General features: G+C 38.6%; 1 protein-coding gene across 1 annotated transcript; it reads left to right on the forward strand.

Moving 5' to 3' along the window:
• The first annotated feature begins 1,382 nt into the window (after positions 1 to 1,382).
• ACTC1 (actin alpha cardiac muscle 1) lies at positions 1,383 to 6,443 on the forward strand. Its single transcript, XM_027458711.3, has 7 exons — positions 1,383 to 1,528; positions 1,876 to 2,024; positions 3,113 to 3,437; positions 4,029 to 4,190; positions 4,304 to 4,495; positions 5,583 to 5,764; positions 6,123 to 6,443. Exons 2-7 carry the CDS (start codon positions 1,896 to 1,898, stop codon positions 6,264 to 6,266), a joined length of 1,134 nt encoding a protein of 377 aa, XP_027314512.1. The 5' UTR covers positions 1,383 to 1,528; positions 1,876 to 1,895; the 3' UTR covers positions 6,267 to 6,443.
• The last annotated feature ends 15,920 nt before the right edge of the window (positions 6,444 to 22,363 follow it).

Here is a 22,363-nt window from a genome sequence, read left to right on the forward strand (position 1 = left end):
GCTAGGGTGGAGCTAATCACCTCATTAATTGTGTTAGAAATGAGGAAACTGATTCCACTATCTCCAATTTCAGAAGAAATTAAAGTTTAAGAGACTCTGACGCCCCCTTTGGATACTGCTTAGAAATGAGAAGCAGTTTCCAGTTCTTGTACCTTTTGTTAGAGCCTAATCACAGTGCAAGGACAGCTCTTAAACTGAAAAACTCCAAGTTCCCCAAATCGCAGGTTGTGTTGCATTCACAGGTTCTTTGCTTTCAGCTCACTGAAGACATATACAACCATGTGATGGATGTCAAGCCTTGCAGACATCTAATTAACTTGACCGGTGTTTAAGCAATTGATCTAGTTGACTGTGTTCCCCTCTTGACTTTTACATCCCACCCTCGCCTTCTACCCCAAACCTCGATTATTTTCCTTCTGCGTCTTACACAAGCAGGCACTTGGTGGTTCACATGCTGCGTGCCCGAAGGACGCTGTACTCTCTGTTATAATGCAGCTCCTCTGGGACACACGTTGACAATCTCTGCTTTTGCATACCAGGCCAAGCCCACTCAAGGGATGCCTCTCCTGTCTATTTTTAACTGGGGGGGAAAAAAAAAAAGAACAAAAAGCAAAAACCAACAAAACCTTTGAAGATACATGGATTTTCTAGGTTCCACGGTTAGAACAAATTATCAATGTGGATGTTTCAACAGCCGAGCAGGAAAACAACTGCCACATTACATTAATAACACCGCTCTTTTTTTTTTTTTGGTCCAAGCTATTCCCATCTCTCCACCTCTGCCTTACACATATCACTACGCATTACTGGCCCAGAGTGCATTTCAAGAGCAAACCCGGAGAGTTTAAGTATCTGCACGTTAATGTAAATGAACAGCTCCTGCTTTGCGCTGTAGATGTTGCCAGCCCAAAGCCGACAGAAGCACGAGCTTTTTGCCTGCGTGTTCATCAAGGTTCAAAAGAAATTGTGTGCGCTGCTCCTTCCTGAGGAGACGTGCCTCAGTGGGTACCACCAAAGTGGTAACTCTTGGGCCGTCGTTTAAACAGCAGCTTGGCCAGATTTGGGTTTTCACGGAGAAAAGAAATAAACGAAAGGCAAGACCCCAGCATCCTCAGCACCTGGAAGGGGACACTAGCAGGCCCACCTGGGCTGGGCAGCGGGAGGGCGCACAGCCCGGGGGCCACACACGGGAGCCTGCGGGCCACACAGGGGGGCCGGGGGCCTCCCTCATGGGCCTCCCTCCCTCGGTCGGCGTCCCCCCGGCGGCCCGGTGCCGGCCCTATTTGGCCATGCGGCGGCCGGGGCCGCGCAGCCCCGCGCCTGCCTTACATGGGCCGTGCGGCCGCACCGCGCCTTGCTCCATTCATGGCCGCGCCGCGCCGCCATGTCGCGGCGCCGGCCAAATAAGGAGACGGCGGCGGCCCCGGCCCCGGCCCGCCGCGGCCCCGGCCCCGACGGCAGCTATAAAGCGGCGGCTCTCGGCCGGGACGACACCCAGCCTCCGCTCAGCAGCCCCCCCGCCGCTCCGGTGAGTAGCGCTGAGGGACGGGGAGGCTCCCTCACCGCCCCCTTCCTTCCTTCGCCCGCCCCGGGCAGCGCCCGCCGCCCGACGGGGCGCGACGCTCCCGTTGAAGTCCGTGCCCCGGGGAGATGCCCTGTGTTAGCGGCCTGAAAGCCTCACGGGGGGGGCTTTACGAGGCGGCTGATGGAGCCCCAGAGCGTGGCCGAGTGCCGCAGCACCCTCCCGGGACCTCCCGCCTCCGCCGCGCCGGGGAGGTGCCGGGAGCCCACGGCCGGTCGGGGGTCGGGGTTGGGGTCCGGGTCCGCGCTGCCGTGCCCGCAGGGGTCTGGAGGCGCCGCCGCGCTGTTTTGCAGGTCCGCGCCGCTCAGCCACGATGTGTGACGACGAGGAGACCACCGCGCTGGTGTGTGACAACGGCTCGGGGCTGGTCAAGGCGGGCTTTGCCGGAGACGATGCCCCCAGGGCCGTTTTCCCGTCCATCGTGGGCCGCCCCCGGCACCAGGTAAATGCCCGGCCCTCCGACGGCACCGGGGCTCGCCCCGCTCCCCAGGGGTCACCTCACTCCTCAGTTCTTCTGTCCTGCACCTAACACTCTGCCTTTCCTCCGCTCACACCTTGTACTGGCACTGCTGACGCCTTTCCAGTTCTTTCTGGGGCTTCCCTGAATTCCCCTCTTTGGTTCTCCGTTGTCTCCTTTCTATCGCTATCTCCCTGGCTATTTCAGACTCATCAGCTTCCCTTCACTCTCACCCAGTCCTCTCTCCTAATGAGCCCAAACCCAGCATCCTACAAAGCTGCTGCCCGCTCCATGCCTTAAGCCAGATGTGCTGCTGGTGTTAGCGCAAAGGTGTCTCTGTTGGCCCAATTCATGCATGAAGCTGTTTGTCTAAGGCCCTTCCCACCCATCTGATGCAGTGTCCCGTGTACCAAACTCTTGAATCTCCTCTCTGATTGTCTGTCTCTGATCTTCCCTTCTTACCGCCTTCTAAGTCTCCTTTTTGTTGTTCCCATTTCATTCTTCCCCTATTTTGTGACAAGTCTTTCAGCATATAGAAAACGGCACTCTTTGTCCTACAGTTTCCATGTTAAAAAGTTTGTCTTTTATACTATTATTTAAAACATCTGGAATTTATATTCTGTTCTTGTGAGTACTTTGCTGTTGAGCCATCATAGTAATAAAGCCATTTTGGCTGTGTCTTTTTTCACTAGAAGACTTAATTCCACTCGCTATCTTCATGTTGATAAACTCTCTTTGTACATATCTGTATCTGTATTTTCTTGCTCATGATATTGTGCAGTTTACCATCAGTCAAACTTTTAGACCACAAGAGGTAATTGAAAATAAATGGTGTTTTAAACAAAAAGGGGAAAAATGCTTTCATCTGATTAAAGGAAAAAAAGATTTTGAGAGAGAACTTCAAATTCTGTTGACTTAATATTTTAGTGAAGCGCATTTTTCCTAAACAAGCTTTCAGTGGCACAAATGTTTGTACTTTTCTGGCAGATAGCATAGTTGTCTGTGGTGTAATTGTTTGGGCTCTGTAATGTTGTCTTCCTCAAATCATGCTTTTCTGTATTTTCTTCTTTTAGGGTGTTATGGTTGGCATGGGTCAAAAAGATTCCTATGTGGGTGATGAAGCACAGAGCAAAAGAGGTATCCTGACTTTGAAATATCCTATTGAACATGGCATCATCACCAACTGGGACGATATGGAAAAGATCTGGCACCACACTTTCTACAATGAACTCCGTGTGGCCCCTGAGGAACACCCCACCTTGCTCACAGAAGCCCCCTTGAACCCTAAAGCTAATCGTGAAAAGATGACCCAGATAATGTTTGAGACCTTCAATGTACCTGCCATGTATGTGGCAATCCAGGCTGTCCTGTCCCTCTATGCCTCCGGTCGTACAACAGGTAAAATAAACATACTATTTAGATATTTTTTTTCATTCAGGACCCCCCAGCTCTCCCTTCCTTCCCACTCCAAACATGAAGAAAAAAAAATCAAATTTGCAGACTTTTTTTTTTTTAAGTTTATAGTGACTAAAAATAACATTAGCAGAAAAGGTAGTGCAAAACAGTCTTTGGAAAGAACAGTCCATGGATTTGTCTGCATTGTGATGGGAACAGGGAAACATCACTATGAAGATACTGCAGTTAACACGAGTATTACACCAAAAGATGCCCTTTACTGGATCAGGACAGTCACTGTCACAAGCACACTTGGTGCTCAGTGTTGTAGTAGAAGGCTGTTCATATGGATTAGCTTAAAATCCACACAGAACAACTCTTTCATGGGAATGTTTGACCAAATGGGCAATGTCCATGTAAGCAAATGCAAAAGCAAATGTATGGCAGTAACTGCCTAAAACAGAATGATACTGCTTTATGCTGCCTGAAAAATGCTATGTTTTGTTTTCAGTGTTACTGCTCACTGTGTTGTAAGGGTTTGAAGCATTTCATAGGTGATTGATTCTAACTGGTCTCTGACAATTTCTCTCCCAGGTATTGTTCTTGACTCTGGTGATGGTGTCACCCACAACGTACCTATTTATGAAGGTTATGCTTTGCCTCATGCTATCATGCGCCTGGATCTGGCTGGCAGGGATCTGACCGACTACCTCATGAAGATCCTCACGGAGCGTGGCTATTCCTTTGTGACAACAGGTCGGTCCTCCAGCTTTGCCCTTTTGTGAAATTCCTCATGTCTCCCTTGACCCATCTTTTTCCTCTAGTGTTTTGTTTCTCCAGACCTTGATTTGATTTCTGTATATCTACAGCTGAACGTGAGATTGTTCGTGATATCAAAGAGAAACTGTGCTATGTTGCACTGGACTTTGAGAATGAAATGGCCACTGCTGCCTCTTCCTCCTCTCTGGAGAAGAGCTATGAATTGCCTGATGGTCAAGTGATCACAATTGGTAATGAACGTTTCCGCTGCCCTGAAACCTTATTCCAACCATCTTTTATCGGTAAGTTTTCCCAGGAAATTCTCCTTTCAGTAGGAGGTATGAATGAATCACAAGATCTAGAAGGTGCCCCACTCCCCTTCTTCTTTATCTAAATTTGGCACAAAACCAAAATTAAATAGGGAGCTAGATTCTCTGCTCACTGTTAGCTCTGCATAATATGATTACCAGCTGGTAATTAGCTGAGCTGTGGGCTCTCATTGCAACTTTTAGACCAGGTTTTAGACTTACAATTTTTCAGTGAAAAAATGTACATTTGTAATATTGTCATGTTGCTAATGACAAGAACAGTTTTCAATGCTGTGTTTGTAAAGCTTACACTTACACCAATATTTGACTCCACAAAGAGGTAAAATGGGAGAGAGTAAGATGGAATGTGTATTTACAGGAACTGAAATCAAACATTGACATGGCCAAGATGGCTGTCTTTGCTGCTTGTGGGTGCAGCTGACAGATAATAGCAAATGCTTACATTGTAAGTACTGAGCAACAAATGCAGTTGTTCATCAGCTGACGTCTTACTGTATATCTAGTGTCAACTCTTTCAGGAAGCACCTGTTAAAATTATAAATTGGAATGCAACCTACAAACACTTGCTTCTGGTTTCTTTTACTTATCACCAAGTACTTATAAATATCCTGGTGTATGTCTCAGTTATCTCTTCCCTTGATGTTTACAAATGGCATAGATTCTGAATTTCAGGTAGGCTGAAGAAAGGAAATTACTAGTGTCTTTTTTTATTTCTACTTTGACTGTTTTCACTTTCTTATTGCCGTTCTTACTATATTCAACTGATGCTTGTATTGAGACTGACAAAGCCCAATACTCATGTTTTCTGTTATATATAACTTGCTCCCATCAGTATATAGTAAATGAATTTATCTTGTGTCTACCTCTTACTGTATGTTGTGCGTCTCCTTTGCACATGCATTATGATTCTTAACTTTTCTAAAATAATACTTGTACTGGTAAGTAATTTTACAACAGAAAAATTAATAGAAGCTCATATTAGTAATGAGGGGAAATACCAAGAATTATTTTCACAAAGACCTCATGTATAATTTACTGATCTGCTGTTTTTCTTCTCAAGGTATGGAATCTGCTGGTATTCATGAAACTACCTACAACAGCATCATGAAGTGTGATATTGATATTCGTAAGGACCTGTATGCTAACAACGTCCTCTCAGGTGGTACAACGATGTACCCTGGTATTGCTGATCGCATGCAGAAAGAAATCACTGCACTTGCTCCTAGCACTATGAAGATCAAGGTGAGGACTTTGTATTATAATATATGGATAAGGATGGGGAAAATGTCCTTGTCATTAAATTGGGATATAGGAACAACTCAAAAGTGAGATCATCAGCTGATGGACAAATGAGAAGTTTTTGCTTTTAATCAACGTAATTATATTAATGAGAAACAAATGTTGGAAAACAGGCAAGTTGGTCTGTAAATTTTCTTAAAGAATATTACATAAATTGCTTCAGCTGTTGAAGATCAGTATGCTATATCGGAGAGACTCATACTTAAAGAAACACCTAGCAATTTGGTATGCTGGTGGTGTGGGCTGATTGTGCAGTAACGGAACTGTTAACAGGGGATTTTGCTGTTTCTCTTCATCCTAGATCATTGCCCCACCTGAACGCAAGTACTCTGTATGGATTGGTGGCTCCATTCTAGCATCTCTGTCCACCTTCCAGCAAATGTGGATCAGTAAACAGGAGTACGATGAAGCCGGTCCATCCATTGTCCACCGCAAGTGCTTCTAAGCACTTTTCCCTCAATTTACTTCCCACTCAGGATGACGACAATATGCTTCTTGGAGTCTTCTGGCATCCCTTCCTGAACTCTTCAGTCATTGTACAGTTTGTTTACACACCCGTGCAATTTATTTGTGCTTCTAATATTTATTGCTTTATAAATAAAGATCTGGGACTTGCAACCTACACATGCTTCTTCTTCTTCTTTTTTTATTTTTTATTATTTTTTTTTTTTTATTTTAAGTGTTCAAATGGTTACAAAAATGAGTCTAAACACCCTGGGATTTGGAAACTCCCGTCAAACCTGTCAATGCCTTCGCTGCATGCGTCTTCCTAACTGATGTAGGCACGTTAGGTCGCAGTTTACTATTAGTATGAATTCATGCTTCCTAGTTTTAGTTTTGAAACTTGAAACAAAAGAATCATCAATTATCGAGGCTTACAAAAGTAACCTTGAGGGTAGACCTAGTAAGTGGAAAGGAAACCTCTCACATTCACTCACTGGGTTTAGATTTTGTTGTTGTTGTATTAGTTACAACCTAAGTATATTAATATCAACATATTGAAAGCCAAAGCCTCTGAAAAAGAATTAAGTTGATATGTTTAGAATGCAATTTATTGCATTAATTAGCTCAGTCCTTAAGAGTCATGCAGTTGTTTTCTGTGGGCTATAAATATTTATGACAAAACATTAATTCAAACTGACAGTTTACTCATCTTCTCCTATCTCTTCAGAGCTAGAGATAAGTGAAGCTTTTATTGTATATTAATGCAAAGAATCAAACTTTTGCCTTATAAACATACAATTTTTATTATTTTCACATCATCGTTCATGTCTTAGGCAGTTTTTAATCCATGGTCTTTGCTATTCTTTGTTATTATTCATATGGCTTAGGCAGTTTTTAATCCATAGTCTTTGCTGTTCTCTGTTAGTATTTGACCCAGATACTACAATCATAAATTGCTTTTCATGGACTTTTGTGTATTAAGAAATCTCTGACTTAACTGTGCATTTTTTTTTTTAATAAAGTTTATACCTAAAAGTTGTATCAAACTTCCTGTGTGAAGCTAAGCATGTGCTCAGCTAAAGGCCATTACATGTATTTAGAAAGATGAGATTTCATGCTGATTTTATATTGAAATGCTAATTAAAAAAAAAGAAAAAAAAAAAAAAAGGCTGTTTAGGCTGTTTACACTGCTGAAAGGAAACATTTTCTATTCCTCCCACTTATTCTCTGGAAAGGCATTAAAACTGGCCATTTGATGTGATCTGCAATTAATCAAAACTGATTTTACCCTTTGACTACTGAAGATATATTTAGTACCTGTATCTAATTTACTTCCTAGAAAGCTGTTTACTGAGGTACCTTTGTAATTGCTTACTATTGGTCTGCATTTGAAATATTTAGATGCTTCTAGGTATTTTTGCGTTTGGGCATAGAAGGTGGATGGAGTTGTTAAATAAATTTTAAACATAAATATGAAATACTTACCTTCACACTGCACACACTATTATTGAAATCCTTCTACAAGCAGGAATTTTCACAATATAATGCAAATTAATTAACCTGCAAATCTCTCTTAAGGCAAAGACAACATCTTCCACTGTTCTCAAGAAGTTTTCCAGAGTAGAGCATCATGTTGAAAGTCATGTTATGGAGAACCTTTGTATATTTTGAAAATATAGGAACTTCACCAAATGTTTGAACACTATTTTAAATATTTAAACTTAAATGGGATTTGCTAATGAGATTTGCCTGCTGTTGTTTAGAACCATTGCACTTTTCTTGGTCTGCCTTGCTAATTTGAAAGATATGGCTGGTCAAAAAGGTCATTCTAGGTTTTACTGTGAATTAGTGGGGAGATACTGGACATGAATTGCAACTAAGCAAGTATGCAAAGGGCATGTTAAGTTAGACCCCGTGGATTCCTGGCTGACTGGCTCCGACAGGTCAGGAATGGCAAGCATACAGCTGGCAGCACCTCTGGGGCTGTGGGTAGGAGTTCACCCATGTGGGCACAAGGAGGGAACTGAAGGAAGCCGCTGATTGCATGACTGGTGGAAAAACTATTTCCATGGACAGTTTTGGTGATGTAATTTACAGTTTATGGAGATGGATGTGAGCACCAAGGATTCTGCAAAAGATAGCATGCTTAAGTATATGTAGGGTATGATGAAACAGTACCAGTGCCTTACCCTTTTTCTCTTATAGCATGTTTCTATGTGTATTCAGTTTTAATGTGGTTATCACAGTTACAAAACCTGCCTGTGGTTATCTATACCAGATCAATCTACAATTCACCTCTGAAATACGGCAGAGATGGAGACATTGACATACAGTGAGAGTCTATTATTTCTGGGTTGACCATCCCCAGGCATGGAGACGTGAACATACATTACTCACTCTTTGAGTGCCTTAAGGTTCTTCCCTCCCCTCTTCTCCAGCTGCAATTCCTGCCCCTCTACTGGAGGCTGCAGTCCCAGTAGGTGCTATCCCAGACCTAACTTTTGTCTGGTTATATTAAAGAAACTGTTTTGAATAAGGTAGCCTTCCATACTGCTATACACTCCACAGTGGTTCAGTAACCCGTCGTAAAGAGACAAAGTAGTGAGGACCTAATTATGTTTAAGTTGATGGCAGAGCTCACCAGAAATTGACTGCCAAGCCCTGTGTAGCCGTTCACTAGGCAGCAGAATTGTGAGAATAAAGGCTCACAGGGCACTTTTACTGTTCTTGCTGAAATTTTCTTTGGATGCAAGAGAGGAGCTTAAGGCGGTAGCCAAATATACAGACTCAATGCATGCATTTTGAAAAGCAGTATAAATACACAGTAAAACGTCTACCTGCCACACCACCATGTGCACTTTTACTCAACTTTGCAGCTCCTTTTTGCTTTATATGTAAAATACTAAGAAGATCATTCAGTGGAAGTCAGGCTGACTTGATTTTCAAGCTAGTTAAAGAGGCTTTCTTCAGCAATAAGGGCTAAAAAGTGTTAAGAATTGCTAACACACATCAGGAAGAGCTAAGACAAAATTGTATGGTCTGTTCTGCAGCCAGAACAATATAGCCTGCTTCTGCTTTTAACTCAAGGACTTTGGGGTTTTACCACCATTTCTTGATCCACAGATCTTACAGAAAACTTTCCTTGTAGATCTAGGTGCATGTTGTCACTTAAGGAGTATTGGTGGATAGGATTATGATCAGAACAGAAAGCTTGTAACACCTCTATTAAGTATGTGCTAAGAATCCAAAAGCCGATGTTTCTGCTTAATAGGATGTCTTTTTGACAGGAAATAAGGAGATGTTTCAGAAGTCTCATGTTAGTGCTTCAAGGCTCTTTCAAAAAAATTGGTACAACAGTCATCATAAATTTGATAGTTGTCTACTTTGCACAAATCTTCTCTAAAAAGGCTGTTTTAGCTAAAGCTTTAAAAAAGCCAGCCTGGGGCAAAGCACTAATATGAAAATGTTTAGCCTGAACATTTGAATTCTATAGAGTGATAATGTTTTTAATGTAGAATAAGACAGTTTTATACTTAAAGACTTAGGTGACCATAAGTATATGTGACAGTCAGATTAATCTACAATAATAGTACAACAATAGCAAATAAATAGGGAACCCCCCTTCTCTGCTGGTTGGATAGACTGAATAGGAAGCCTGGGCAGCAAGAGATTGTTGCTTTCTTCTGCTGATAGCTGAGCCCAGCTCCATGACACTACATAAAGAAAAAAAATAATTTATAAGACAGGATGATTAGTAAATCTCACTCATTGTACTCAAGAAAGAAGCAATTCAGGCAGCTGACATGACACCAGTTGTCTTTGCTATTTCTCCTGGGGAAGACTATGACTGTCGATACTTGTAAACTCAGCATACAGAAATGTTAATTGTTGGAACAAAATATTATGCTGATATATAGTTAAAAGATAGCTTTACTTTGTGATTAAGCTGTCCCATGTCAAGTGCATGAAATGAATCTAGGAGGCATCAGCAAAAGGATAACATACCTGGTGACTATCTTATTTTCCATCATGAGGTAATATAAGCTCACACATAGTGAGCTATGAAGAGCTTTGGAGTCAACTTCTGGGGTTTACAGCAGGTGATGTCAAGAAAAGGGAAGTTTAGAAGTTTAGGAGAATCAAGCCATATCCTCATGTTTATGTAATAGATGCATTTTGGTATTGAATATTTTCAGGACATAAGTCTTCAAAAGCTAAATCTCCACTGCATCAAAAAGAAACAAAACAAAATAAATAATAATAATAATAATAATTAAAAAAAAAAAAAAAAAAACAGAAAAAGAAACATTATTTTAAAGCAAGAAAATTGTCCATTAGATGTACTTTTTGTCTAATGATGTACTAATTGTCTATTAGATGTACTTTTTTATTTTTTTGGTATGAAAAGCCCAATATTTTCTACAAAATTGTTTCTTTCAAAAGCCAGCGCAATATGCATTGCAGTGCTCTGATTCTCTGGTAAGCCAGAGGAGAGTAGAATTCTTGCAGAAATAGAAACCTCAGCAGATTTTAAGGATAAAACATTGAACAAGGCATAAGAAAAAAACAAACAAAAAAAACCACACACCACTTTTTACTGCTTTAGCTTCAATGATGTCTTGAATTTACCACCTAAACTGGGTGATCCTTCATTGTCAAGGGACAAGGGACTCTACTTGCAAGAAAACATTATTTTCCATCGGTTAAATCATGCCATTTTTGTGGCTGTAAATTTAGTTTGGGTTAAAGATTAAAAGGAATCATCTCATCCTTTGTATTCTGTTACAGGCTTAACAGAAAACACCCCTCTTGTGCTAAACTTTTAACTCCATTATCCGATCATTTGTTTGATCAAAGTTTGATCATTTGAGTAACAAATGATGTAAATTATTATCATTAGTCAAATGAGTTACTAGTTCAGAATTGTTTATGAAAACAACTTTATTATTGTATTGTTTCATTCATAATTAATACACTGAACTCATAGCAGATAGCCTGTGTGTATGCATTATGTTAACATTCCGTCATTCTTCATGATATAATCAAAAAGAAATATGCAGGAGTAGTTTATTATTTTAATTGTAATATAGCCAGTAACTCCCACCATAAAGGACTTAAAAAAATCCAGTTACTTGAAAAACAGTTTCATCCTTAAATTAAGCTATGGAGTTCTTAAGTTATTACTAAGTTCTTTTAGTTCACTGAAATCTAGTATGTGTTTCTTGCAGCTGGAAGTGTGAATCATGAGAAATACAATTTGTGGTTATAGGCTTATGAATATTTAATGATTTATTTGATCCATATTTAAAAAAATGTATTTGCAGTAATTAATATGTACTAGATATTTAATGTTTGTTATGACTTACTAAGTATCATAGTCCATTAAAATGATATACTAGAAGCTGCCCAGATATACTTTTTCATTCTGATTTATTATTATTATTATTATTATTATTATTATTATTATTATTATTATTTTGTATTGTAGAAATGAAATCCTTTAAAATGGTCTTAGGCCTTACAACACTTACTGGTGTGAAAATGATTTAATTGAATTGGAGCTATCTTGTGCAGCTCAGCTCTTTATGGTAACCAGGCAAACCGCAGTAATGCAGTAGCTTTTGGTCTCTTGCCCGTATATTTTGGCAGCTAAAACTAATGGCCTTTGAAATAGACTTATGTTGTACTGGTAACTTGGGAAAATGAGCGATTATATTATTGTTGGTGATAGCCTTTTTCATTTGGCTCTGAGTTCTCTGAAATGTATGTAGCAATTATATGTATTTATATATATATATTTGCACATAAAAATGTATATATTTACACATGTGCATTTATGTGCATACCAATATTTTCCCTAAGATATGTCTTTAATTTTGCAATGAAAGAATGCCCCTAACTCAGAAACAAGTTTCAGAGACTATGTTTGTATGACATGGCATATGAGTATCCTCTAGAAATATAGCATAGCTGAGGTTGGAGGACAAATATTCCATGCCAGACAAATTCAGAGACATTTGACTAAGACAAAACTGTGGATATTTTGTAGCCTGGTTCCTAAGACTGAAATTAATTTCCAGTTTGGTTTTCTGCTCTGAGGTAAAACCTCAGAAATTTGGAATTTTGCAAATCAAAATTACCATAGAATCATATTCATAATGTGAAATGATCCTTCTTGCAGCCTGCAGTCAACAGGACACAGAAATGTGCACTTCAGATATAGCCGGAATACATCACATACTGCTGGAAGTGTAAAAAGTGCCCAAAGTCATGTAGGGAACGTTTGTTTTGCCTGGTGTCACATTCAGTATTTTAAGATCTGCAGCACTAGTTTTGTAGACTTTTCCTTTCTGATCAAATATAACATAAGCAGTGGTCACCTGCTGGGTGGACAAATTTGTTTCTTCCCTTTCATTTCAACTGAGATTGTGAATTCTGCCATTGTACTGATACCTACTAGAAAAAGGAAACTATCTTTTGAACTTATTTTTCTAAATAAATAAAATACAAAAATCAGGAATAGTACCCTGCAGGTTCTTCTTTCTGCCATAAAGTGCACAATGGTTCCTCTGCTTGTTCAGTCCATGCACATTATACAAAGCAAATATAATATCATTTTAAGTGCTAAAAACACTATTTCTTTTAGAAGTAATAATATGAGGTGGTGATTGTCCAGTCTCCAAATAGGGTCATGTGGTGACGGGGAGACAGTGGGTGCTATTAAAAGCCTGACATTTATCACTCACAGTGGTTAAATTTATCATGGTATTTGTGGCATTTGCCAATCTAAGTATAGAGAATGCCACAAATACCGCAGAACAGATAACTGCTGCTGTGCAAAAACCTACAAAGTGCTGGTGGTGCAAAGTGCTTTACTAAACCTGGAGCGCTCTATGCTTTTTAAATGCATTGCAGGTATTGCTTACTAGGAATTTCCCAGTATGGAAAAAGACAGAGGTTGTGATGCTTTTTCTTCCTTTATCTTGCCTATTAAGACCAAAAGGTCTTTTGTATAGGAAATGTCTCGTTGTGTCTGTTTCTAGTGTCCAGAGCAATAGATATCCTAGAAGAGCTTGAGTGTTGTAAAGTTAATATAAATCAGGTCATGACACATCATTCACACAGAAAAAATGGAGTTTGCCCAGTACATGAAGATTAGGAAACCTTCAACTGGAAAATAGTCTGTGTATTTTGTGACAAACAACCCAACGTGTAAGCCTTGTTGGAAAAACGGTCTTTCAAGCAGAGAGTTGTTGGACATAAATTGGACATAGTTTAAGAGCTCCATAGCTCTGCTTAAATCCCAAAGGACAGAACAGACATAATCAATCACATTGTATGCTTACTCTAAGACATACAAAATAAATAAATAAATAAAATAACCATTATTTTCTTTGCAATAACTGCAGAAAGGGCATTAAGGTAACAATGAGCAAATTGGAACTATTTTTTCTTCACCTAAAAAAAAATATCTTTCATTTGGTGCTAGAGGTCATTAAGGCTTTGCCGTTGTCTTACAGTGCTGAATATCTGGAGCCCTGTCACCAAAATACTATTTACACTTTGAAAAAAAATAGTTTCTTGACTTATCTTCTCCAGGTTCAGAGGGTGAGAATGAAATGGACTGCTGCTCACAAGTCTTTAAAGCTGCAACAGCAGTTCTGTCCCTGCTTGCTGGTGGAGGTGCTGTGGTGCTTAATAACATAGGTATTAAGTTGTGTAAAGATATTTTATTATAGCTTTAAAAGTGTACCAAAAAATTGAAAGATCATGGCTATAGTTGTGGAGAAGCTGTTAATCTTTGGTCATTAAACAACACCATTAAAATGATCCCTTAATTGACTTTTACGGAGCCATTAAGACTGGGTCTTTGGTCATCTCTGAAGGTTTTGAATGAGTCTGGTTACAGCAGATGGCACTGAAGAGTGTATAATGAAACTCCTGGTCTGGGGACAAAAATTGTGTTTTACAGATCAACCCTGTTGTCAGTTCTTGATATGAACTATTCCCTTCATTTGGCATACTCTCCCACATTCTGTGCTATTTCCACAAACAAAATTTGCCTGGTGAAAGCAGTGGAGGCAAGTACTCTAGGGAAAGAGGGTACTGTATCCAACATCAGTGCTTTTCATAACCATTAAAAATTTGCCCAAATCATAGGTAGGTTGATGTCCTTAAAAATCTCTTGAGGAGTGAAATATGGGAATGTGTTTTGCTTCAATAAATATGGCTTTGGAAGACTGGAATTACCAAAATAACCTAAATGTAGAAAATAATGTTTCACTATACTGTTCATTTCACTAAAAAAAAGTTAAGGGCCAAATTCTCAACTTGGATCAATTGAAGATCTGCTCTTTTTTTTTTTTTTTTTTTTAAGCCAATTATACTGTCTAAAGCAGATGAAGGTATCACAAATTTCTCAGTTTGTTTGTTTATTTGCTTGTTTGTTTGTTTTAATTCCTATGCTGCAAATCTCCTATGCATGCTTCTAATTAACCATTGAATATGGTGGCTGAAAAGAGTCAAGTGGATACACTCGTTATGTTCATGGAAGGGCACTGACTGGATTTTTTAAATTGTGCGTCTTGTGCCAGGTTCTAGTGCAACTCACTGCAGGCACTGAGAATTAACATAAATGCTGGTGTGTGCAACTTCTGAATTGTTATTACACTCACCAAAATGCTGGAGGTTTTACATATTATATTAAATGCAGTGGTATACATCTGAATACACTTTTTCACTTCTGAGAAGTTTATTTTCATAATAAGCAACAAATTTAAGAAACACCTTGTGTTCTTTTAAATAATAATGTAATGCTATGCTGTCACAAGACCATTTATACATGTATACATTGATGTACAACTTTACATTTGCCTTTTCTATTGTGATTTTTCTTATTTACATATTCATGTAATTAAAAAGAAAAAATATTGTTATAAGCCATTCATAGCCATTGTGGCAGTGCACTTGGTTTGTTCCAGTCAGCTGCGAGCATACCGTGGCTCCATACGGTCTCTGCAGGACAGTCATCTCGGCCCTGTGCTAATATCCCTGAGGATATTAGCACTTTCTAGTACTGGATTTTTTATTTTTTATTTTTATTTTTTTTACAGTCAGAGGAAAGTAAAATTAAAAATCTTTAGGTATGTTTGGATATATTTACTCAACATATTTTTCTGACCAACCCTACCCAATGGGAAAAAAAAAAAAAGAAAATATCTATATATCTATTATTTGTCCCATCAAAGAGAATATATTGCTGTATTATTATTATTATTATTATTATTATTATTATTATTATTATTATTATTATTATTATTATTATTATTTCTTTTTCAAGAACATCTTAAGAACTGAAGAAAACCTTTCTGTTTGATTTGGGAAGGGGTAACCACAAGAGGAGAAACCTTATAAAAGGGGAAACTCATTTACTGTTCTCTGCTTGAGAACGTTTCTGTCAACTTGGCACAGTGCCACCAAATTTAGCTTAGATTCTTGGTTACATTGTCTTTAACATTGAAAAATGCTGTATTAAATGTATTTTCCATTCAACAGGAACTCTGCCTGCCTGGTAGGTCTGACTCATCCACCTGTCTAGTTGGTGTTCTTTGCATTAATTGATCTATATTTGAGCTCATGTTTTCCCTCATCCCTTGTTTGCTTTGTGGCAGTCATATTTGGATTTCACACATTCATTGTTGCCATACAATACTGCCCAAGGAACATTTTGCACTGACATTTCAGGTAGCATGACACTGGACTTTGATAATTAGTTGGTGTAATTAATCTGAATATGCTTCACAAATGTTTATTAAAGTCCAACAAGGACTTGGCTGTTATCTTTTTCTCTTACTGCACTAGCCTTCCTGTAAGCCTTTTTTCTTTATAACACAATCTCTGCCCCAAAGCAGATCCTTTGCTCAGAAGTACATGAAATCATGAAATGTAGCAAACAACATTAATGAAACAAATCAGATCAATAATTTATCCATGCCTTCTTGATTTGCATATTGGCATATTTTTAACAGGTAAAATCTTTAAGTGTTTATCAGCACTTGCCTGATTTTTTGTCCACAAGTTACTTGCCTGTTTTTTTGTCCACTGTAATTCTAGGATGGATATACTTACACAGTGAAATCAGGGCTGGAAACTATTGCTTTATCATCAGAAGAGGTCTGGAGTTTCAGAAGGTGCTGGGAAGCTGTTTTGCAACAAGAGACCTTGAAATCCCTGTCTGAAAATGCTGAGTATTGGGGAATTATAATATATTTTAAATTCTTTTATGAAATCTAAAACTTAGAGAAAAAGATGGGGCCAACCCAGATATCCTAAAGACCTGCTCATAACAGAGCAAGTATTTGATCTGATCCCTAAATCAGTTTTACTGCTTGATTGAAAATAAATTGCAGCAGCTGTCATCACATTTTACAGTTAAGATTTCCCCTATACTCAGCTCCAAATCCAGCCCCCTAAATATCCATGCTGGTCACCTGGAGCCTGGAAGCTGTCCTGGTTTCCCAAGCAGGAAGATAAACCTGCTAGTGCTCACTCTGCCTGGCCATGGTGAGGTTATGCAGTGCTCCCTCAAATGCCCTGGTCCTTATGTTTTGTTGGCTCTCTGTAACCCATCTCTTTTTGAGCAGAGTGAAACTTGTGAGATGAGACAAATTGTCCATGGACTAGTTCTTAGAGGCTTCCTCAAGAAAGTCTGTCTCATCATGTGCTGAACAAGGGAATAGAGAGTAAGTCTGCATGGGGAAAGGGAGGCTTGTCGTCCCATGGCAGGAGGTCTGAACAGAGACTGGGTGAGTCTGCACTGAGGAAACTGCAAAATGGAGTTATTCTGGAGGGTCTGACTGAAGAAAAAATAATTAATTAAATAATTATTTTATTTTATTTTATTTTATTTTATTTTATTTTATTTTATTTTATTTTATTTTATTTTATTTTATTTTAGTGTCCAGCAAGTACAGACATACAAATGCCAGAGATGCTTCAAAACCTGAAAGACAGGAAAACCCAAATCATATTTACAATAAATCATATTAACTGATGTAAAATAATAGCTGATAAAAATGTATGTTTGCATGCAAGTGTAAATATATTGCACTACTCTCATTCTGTTGTGGCCTTTAGAGTACAATTGGATAACATTTTAAACAACGGTATATACTCTTCAGGGGCTGTGTGAGGTGTCAAGCCTGACAGGAAGTGGATGATGGTGTCCTCCAGGTTCTCTGCCATCTTTTGCTGGCTGTAGAGCTGACCAAGCTCTGGCAGGAGCAGTTCCCAGGGGCTGCCCCATCAGCTAGCAGGTACCGCTGTGTGCTGGGACCTGACTGCCCACACTGGCCCCCAGCCTCCTGGGGGTGCCATGAAGAAAGTGTGGGTAGGGTGAAGGGAGGTACTTTGCATGCTGTGCTTCCCACTCAGTAGGAAAGATGATTTCATTCGGATTAAGGAAATTAAGGAAGCAAGGTATCAAGTAAAACCTTTATTTTTTTTTTAATTTTTATTTATTTATTTTTTTCCCTAAAAATCGCTGCTAGTTTGGTTATGTTCCTCACCGGAATAGAGTCCCTGATTTCTTGAAGTGAAGTGTGAAAGAGGTTGCAAACAGCTACAAAACAGAAGTCCTAAATCTAAATTGAAGAGTAGATATCTGGTTAAAAATGAGGTCAGATTTGCATAGGATTTGTGTAAATCAATGCAGCCCTAGAGCAACTGTGACCTATGTGAGAAATTACGTGGGCTTCTCTGTTATCTAGAAAAATAAACTGTACCTTCCAGTACCATACTGACATTATGCATAATTATGATTTTTCTTTTTCTTAAAAGCACAGAAATAAATGACACATAATCTTAGATGCTCTACAACGTTTTATGAATTTATTTTTTTCTCTTGTTTTGTCACCAATTCTTTCTTGTAGAATAGAAAAAAACTCATGATTGCTGATAGATTCTGAGAAATATGAATTAAATAGTTCACAACATTAAAATTATTGCAAAATCTCTATATGACTACTTCAATTTGTGGGGAATAACAGAAGTTGAATACCATAATCACAATTTTTCAAAATTTAGGACTTCAGATTCATAGAACACTTTGAAGCTCTGAATTTGATTTTGCTTCATTTTGAAACAGAAACATAAAAATTTAAGGAATATCCTGGAAGACTTACTGTTTAGGAGATGTTAACAAAAACAAAATCATCTTCACAAACATTCTGCCCAGCACTGAGAAGATGTGATGTGTTAATACCAGATGTAGAAGTGATAAAAAGTCCAGTTTAAATCCCCACCTGTGAAACTCCAGATGTGCGTGGCTTGGGTGGTTCTGGAAAACCATTTCTGGTTTATGAATCACTATTTTCTGGTGAAAATGTGCAGATCTGTAAACTGACTGAAGATTCTAGACTAAAGAGTTATCATCCCTTTGAATGTTTATAAAATTTAAATTTACTTGAAGAATTTCTTTTAAATATTACATGAACTGTAGAAAATATAATAATTCTTCTCTCAAACCTGTGACTACATATTCTTAATCCACATGAACTGAAGTCATTGAAAAGATAACTTAATAGCTTTTAACTTGGGTCTTACATGGAAGAAGGTCCAAAATCACATGGAATTTGAATGCATCCTCTCCTTGCAGGCCTTTTAAACTGTCTCAGCAACCTTATAGAAGAGGTTTCCTAAAAAAAAAACAGGAATTCCTGTGGAATTTTCTGGTGAATATTATTTCATATTTATTTTTGTCAAATAGACACTAATCATAAAACATGCATATACATGCATTTTCATGTGTATATATGAGTATTATCTATAGTTTTATATCTGCAATGGACTGTATATTAAACGTATGGCACTCAATTTTATTGCAACTGTAAAATCATTGAATGACAGACGGGTTACAAAATTCTGCATTTCTTACTGAGCTCCTATTTGCCACTCCTGCTGACATAGTTTACTTTCAAATCAATCGTTTGCCTGCCCTAGTTATTTCAAGGGACTGTTTCAGCATGGCTTCCATTGGGATGTTTTAATGTAATGTGAATTCCCTTCTGAGACTGGTGAGGTAGGGAGGAGAGTGAGGGGCACCAGGATGCTGGAGACATATGGTGGTGTGACAGTCCAAACAAAGGAAAGCAACTCTGTCACAAACCATGTCACTGAATGGAAAGCATCTGGGAGTTTAGGGATGTAGCATTTGTGTAAAGGAAAATGTAGATAAAGCAAGGCAAAGCAGTAGATCTGAAAAAAATGCTTGTTGTAATACATTCATACTGAAATACTGCAGCATGGTTTCTCATACTTTTTCTTCCCTCCCCCCCTCTTTTTTTTTTTCCCTACAGAATACAAGAAGAATCAAAAGCTGCTTGCAGTTCCAGTATACAGTACTCTCTTCAACTTATTTGATCTTATTTTTTTGCTGTTGCTATTATGAAGTACTCCTTTTCTAATCATTAGCATTTTTCCATTAGCAATTTTAAAATGTTCTGGTGTAAATAAAATCTTAAGAGTTTTTAAATCCTGTCCCCACAAAAGTCAGTGGGAACTGCTGTTAGTACCAGGAAAATTGACTACCATGGGACTGAGATATTATGATATAAATTATCATTAATGAAAGATGTGCATATTCTTCCCATCTTTAAAATGCAAGTTGTAGGTACTAAATCTGCTATGGAATCCTTTACACTGCTCTGTGTCTCAGGTGTTTTTGAAAGGTTCTCTTTCTTTAGTAAGTATGGAACCTTAAAACAGAAGATAAAGGGAGCCTACATGAGATTTACTCACAAATTTACACTTAACCCATCATAGGTCATAAAGCTGCAAAAATAGATGTTTTAGCAGAATGTGTGCACTGTCTTGAAGCTGGTGAAAGAAAGAGGAGAAAATCAGAAGACTGGGGACTGGTAATCTGGACCCTGGAATATTTTACTTTGTTTTCACTTCTTTCTAGAGTCTGTCAGTTTATAAGGATTTGGTTCAATGAAGTTTTCTTTCTACTAGCTGCAGCCTGTTTGCCAGCAAATTAGAAGCTATTCTCAGTAGTTTCCAAGGAGTGCAGACTCTGCTGTATATATGCCAGAAGTGTATGCCATTGTGATTCAGTATATATGTCCAAATTATTTCAAAGGAAATTAATTTGAGCTGTTAATTCATTCATAAACTGGTCCTTGTGAACAGTTTACAAAACTTTACTGATAACATGCATTGGTGACATGGACCTGAGACTGATAATAGAGTTTTAATGTGATTATTAGGATAACCGAGTATTTTGTACATTTATGCATTTGGTAACTTACTCTTCTCTAGCATGGTGTATACAAATGCAGGCTGTCTTCCGTTCTTACAACAAGGAACACAAGTTCTTGCCTTGTTATTGACAGCTTTGATACAAACACTGTTGTCTAGATGAGAAGACTCTGCTACCTATGTACAAGTGACAGTGTTCTTGCTTTCTTGTTGCTTTCTGTTGAAAGCAGATGACCTCTGACAAAGGTCACCAGTGTATCCAGATCTTGTACCTTTTAGGAAGTCTTTGTTTTTCCAAGCATAGGAAAAATGCACTCTTTTGGTGTGAAACACTCAAGTTGTATTTTGAAGAAATCTCATATAAGAAAAAGCAGAGAAAGGGATTTCTTTTTAAAATGCACACAACAGCTGACTGCAGCGAGGATTGTACTCACAGTGAGGGGAGAATGAACACACAACTGTTCATTTTAATGAGGAAGTGTAGGTGGAAGCAGATGACCTAGATGATTTTATGAATAAAAGATATAATCTGATGCAATCATTTCATTAATACACACATGGCGCCAAATGAAAACAGAATGTAGCAGATGGCTGTGAGAGGTCTTAGATAGGCGTTTTCAGTTTAGTAGCTAACTACTTAGATTTTGGGGATTACACCAAATGCTATCAAAAATGAAGCATTCATCATGACAGCCTTTGAAAGAAAGTACTGCAGTTTTATAAAAGTAATGCTGCAATATCTCCCTTTGTGACACTACCTAGAAAGTACAATCACAAGGCTGATGTGGGGCAATGTATTTCACAAAAACTTCTAAAAGAAAAACCTATTATTTACTTAAGTAATAGCTTACAATTGTCCATGAACAGCTCTTGCTTTACTCTCAATTTGCTATAGTTGGTGGAAACAGTGTTTTATCATGTAATCATGAAATACAGTCAATCATCATGCAGTTTTTAAATCTAAATATGGCATTCATTTATTTGCTGTAATTATGGATCCACTTTGAACAACTACAAAACAAAGATCACCAGGGAAGAACCTTGGTATAGTACTAAAAATGCAGAGATTTCTTCTGAGATAAAAATATTTGTAAAAAATAGTATAAATATATATCTTTAAAAGGAGGTGGTATGTGGGAGGCACTTCTGTAAGGTCTGGATCCTGTTTTTACATGAGTTCATCTCAGCATAGAGAATAATGAAGTAGGGGAACACTGTTTTCAGTACATGATGTGACAGCGGGTAGGAACAGGCCAGGTGGCTCCTTCAGCCCACCCCAGTCATGCCAGCCACACTTGGCTGCAGGGAGTCTGACACGGGAGCCAAATGTGTCAGCGGGGGTCCCCATGTGCTCGGCTCTGTGCTTGGGGAACGTGCAGCCTGAGGGATCCAATGGCTTCCTGCACCCTTTACAAAACCAGATCAGAGCAAAAGGGCTGGATTTCTTAGAGAGAATCCGTCCCATCACTTCTTAGAGACAGATTAACCTCTGTTTGGCATCTGACTGAGGACACACAGTTTTTATTCTTCAAATCTAATCCAAGATCAGCTCTGTCTATATTGTTTTAACATAAATTAATATTGAGGCAGGGTCATCTCTGAACATATACAGAAGCTGGAGCTCTAATTTCTTTTTGCAGAGGCTGTTTGAGCTCCTTTGTTATTTTGACTTTTGTATGAATTTTTTTTGCTAATGTAAGTGGAGTTTGTGAAGATTGTGTAATGAATATGTATTCTTATGATAATAAGAGTGTTCCTGCTGAATTTCATCTGTAAAGGAATCCTCATTCACTTCAAATGCAAAGCAAAACAAACAAAAATACACCCTCCAACTCAAAA

This window comes from Anas platyrhynchos, chromosome 5 (genome assembly GCF_047663525.1).
Source record: "Anas platyrhynchos isolate ZD024472 breed Pekin duck chromosome 5, IASCAAS_PekinDuck_T2T, whole genome shotgun sequence".
NCBI lineage: Eukaryota > Metazoa > Chordata > Aves > Anseriformes > Anatidae > Anas > Anas platyrhynchos.

Coding starts and splice junctions, on each gene's coding strand:
- ACTC1 (XM_027458711.3), top strand. CDS start 1,896: ATGTGTGACGACGAGGAGACCACCGCGCTGGTGTGTGACAACGGCTCG. Junction 4,191..4,303: donor CTATTCCTTTGTGACAACAG/GTCGGTCCTCCA, acceptor GTATATCTACAG/CTGAACGTGAGATTGTTCGT. Junction 5,765..6,122: donor CTAGCACTATGAAGATCAAG/GTGAGGACTTTG, acceptor TCTTCATCCTAG/ATCATTGCCCCACCTGAACG.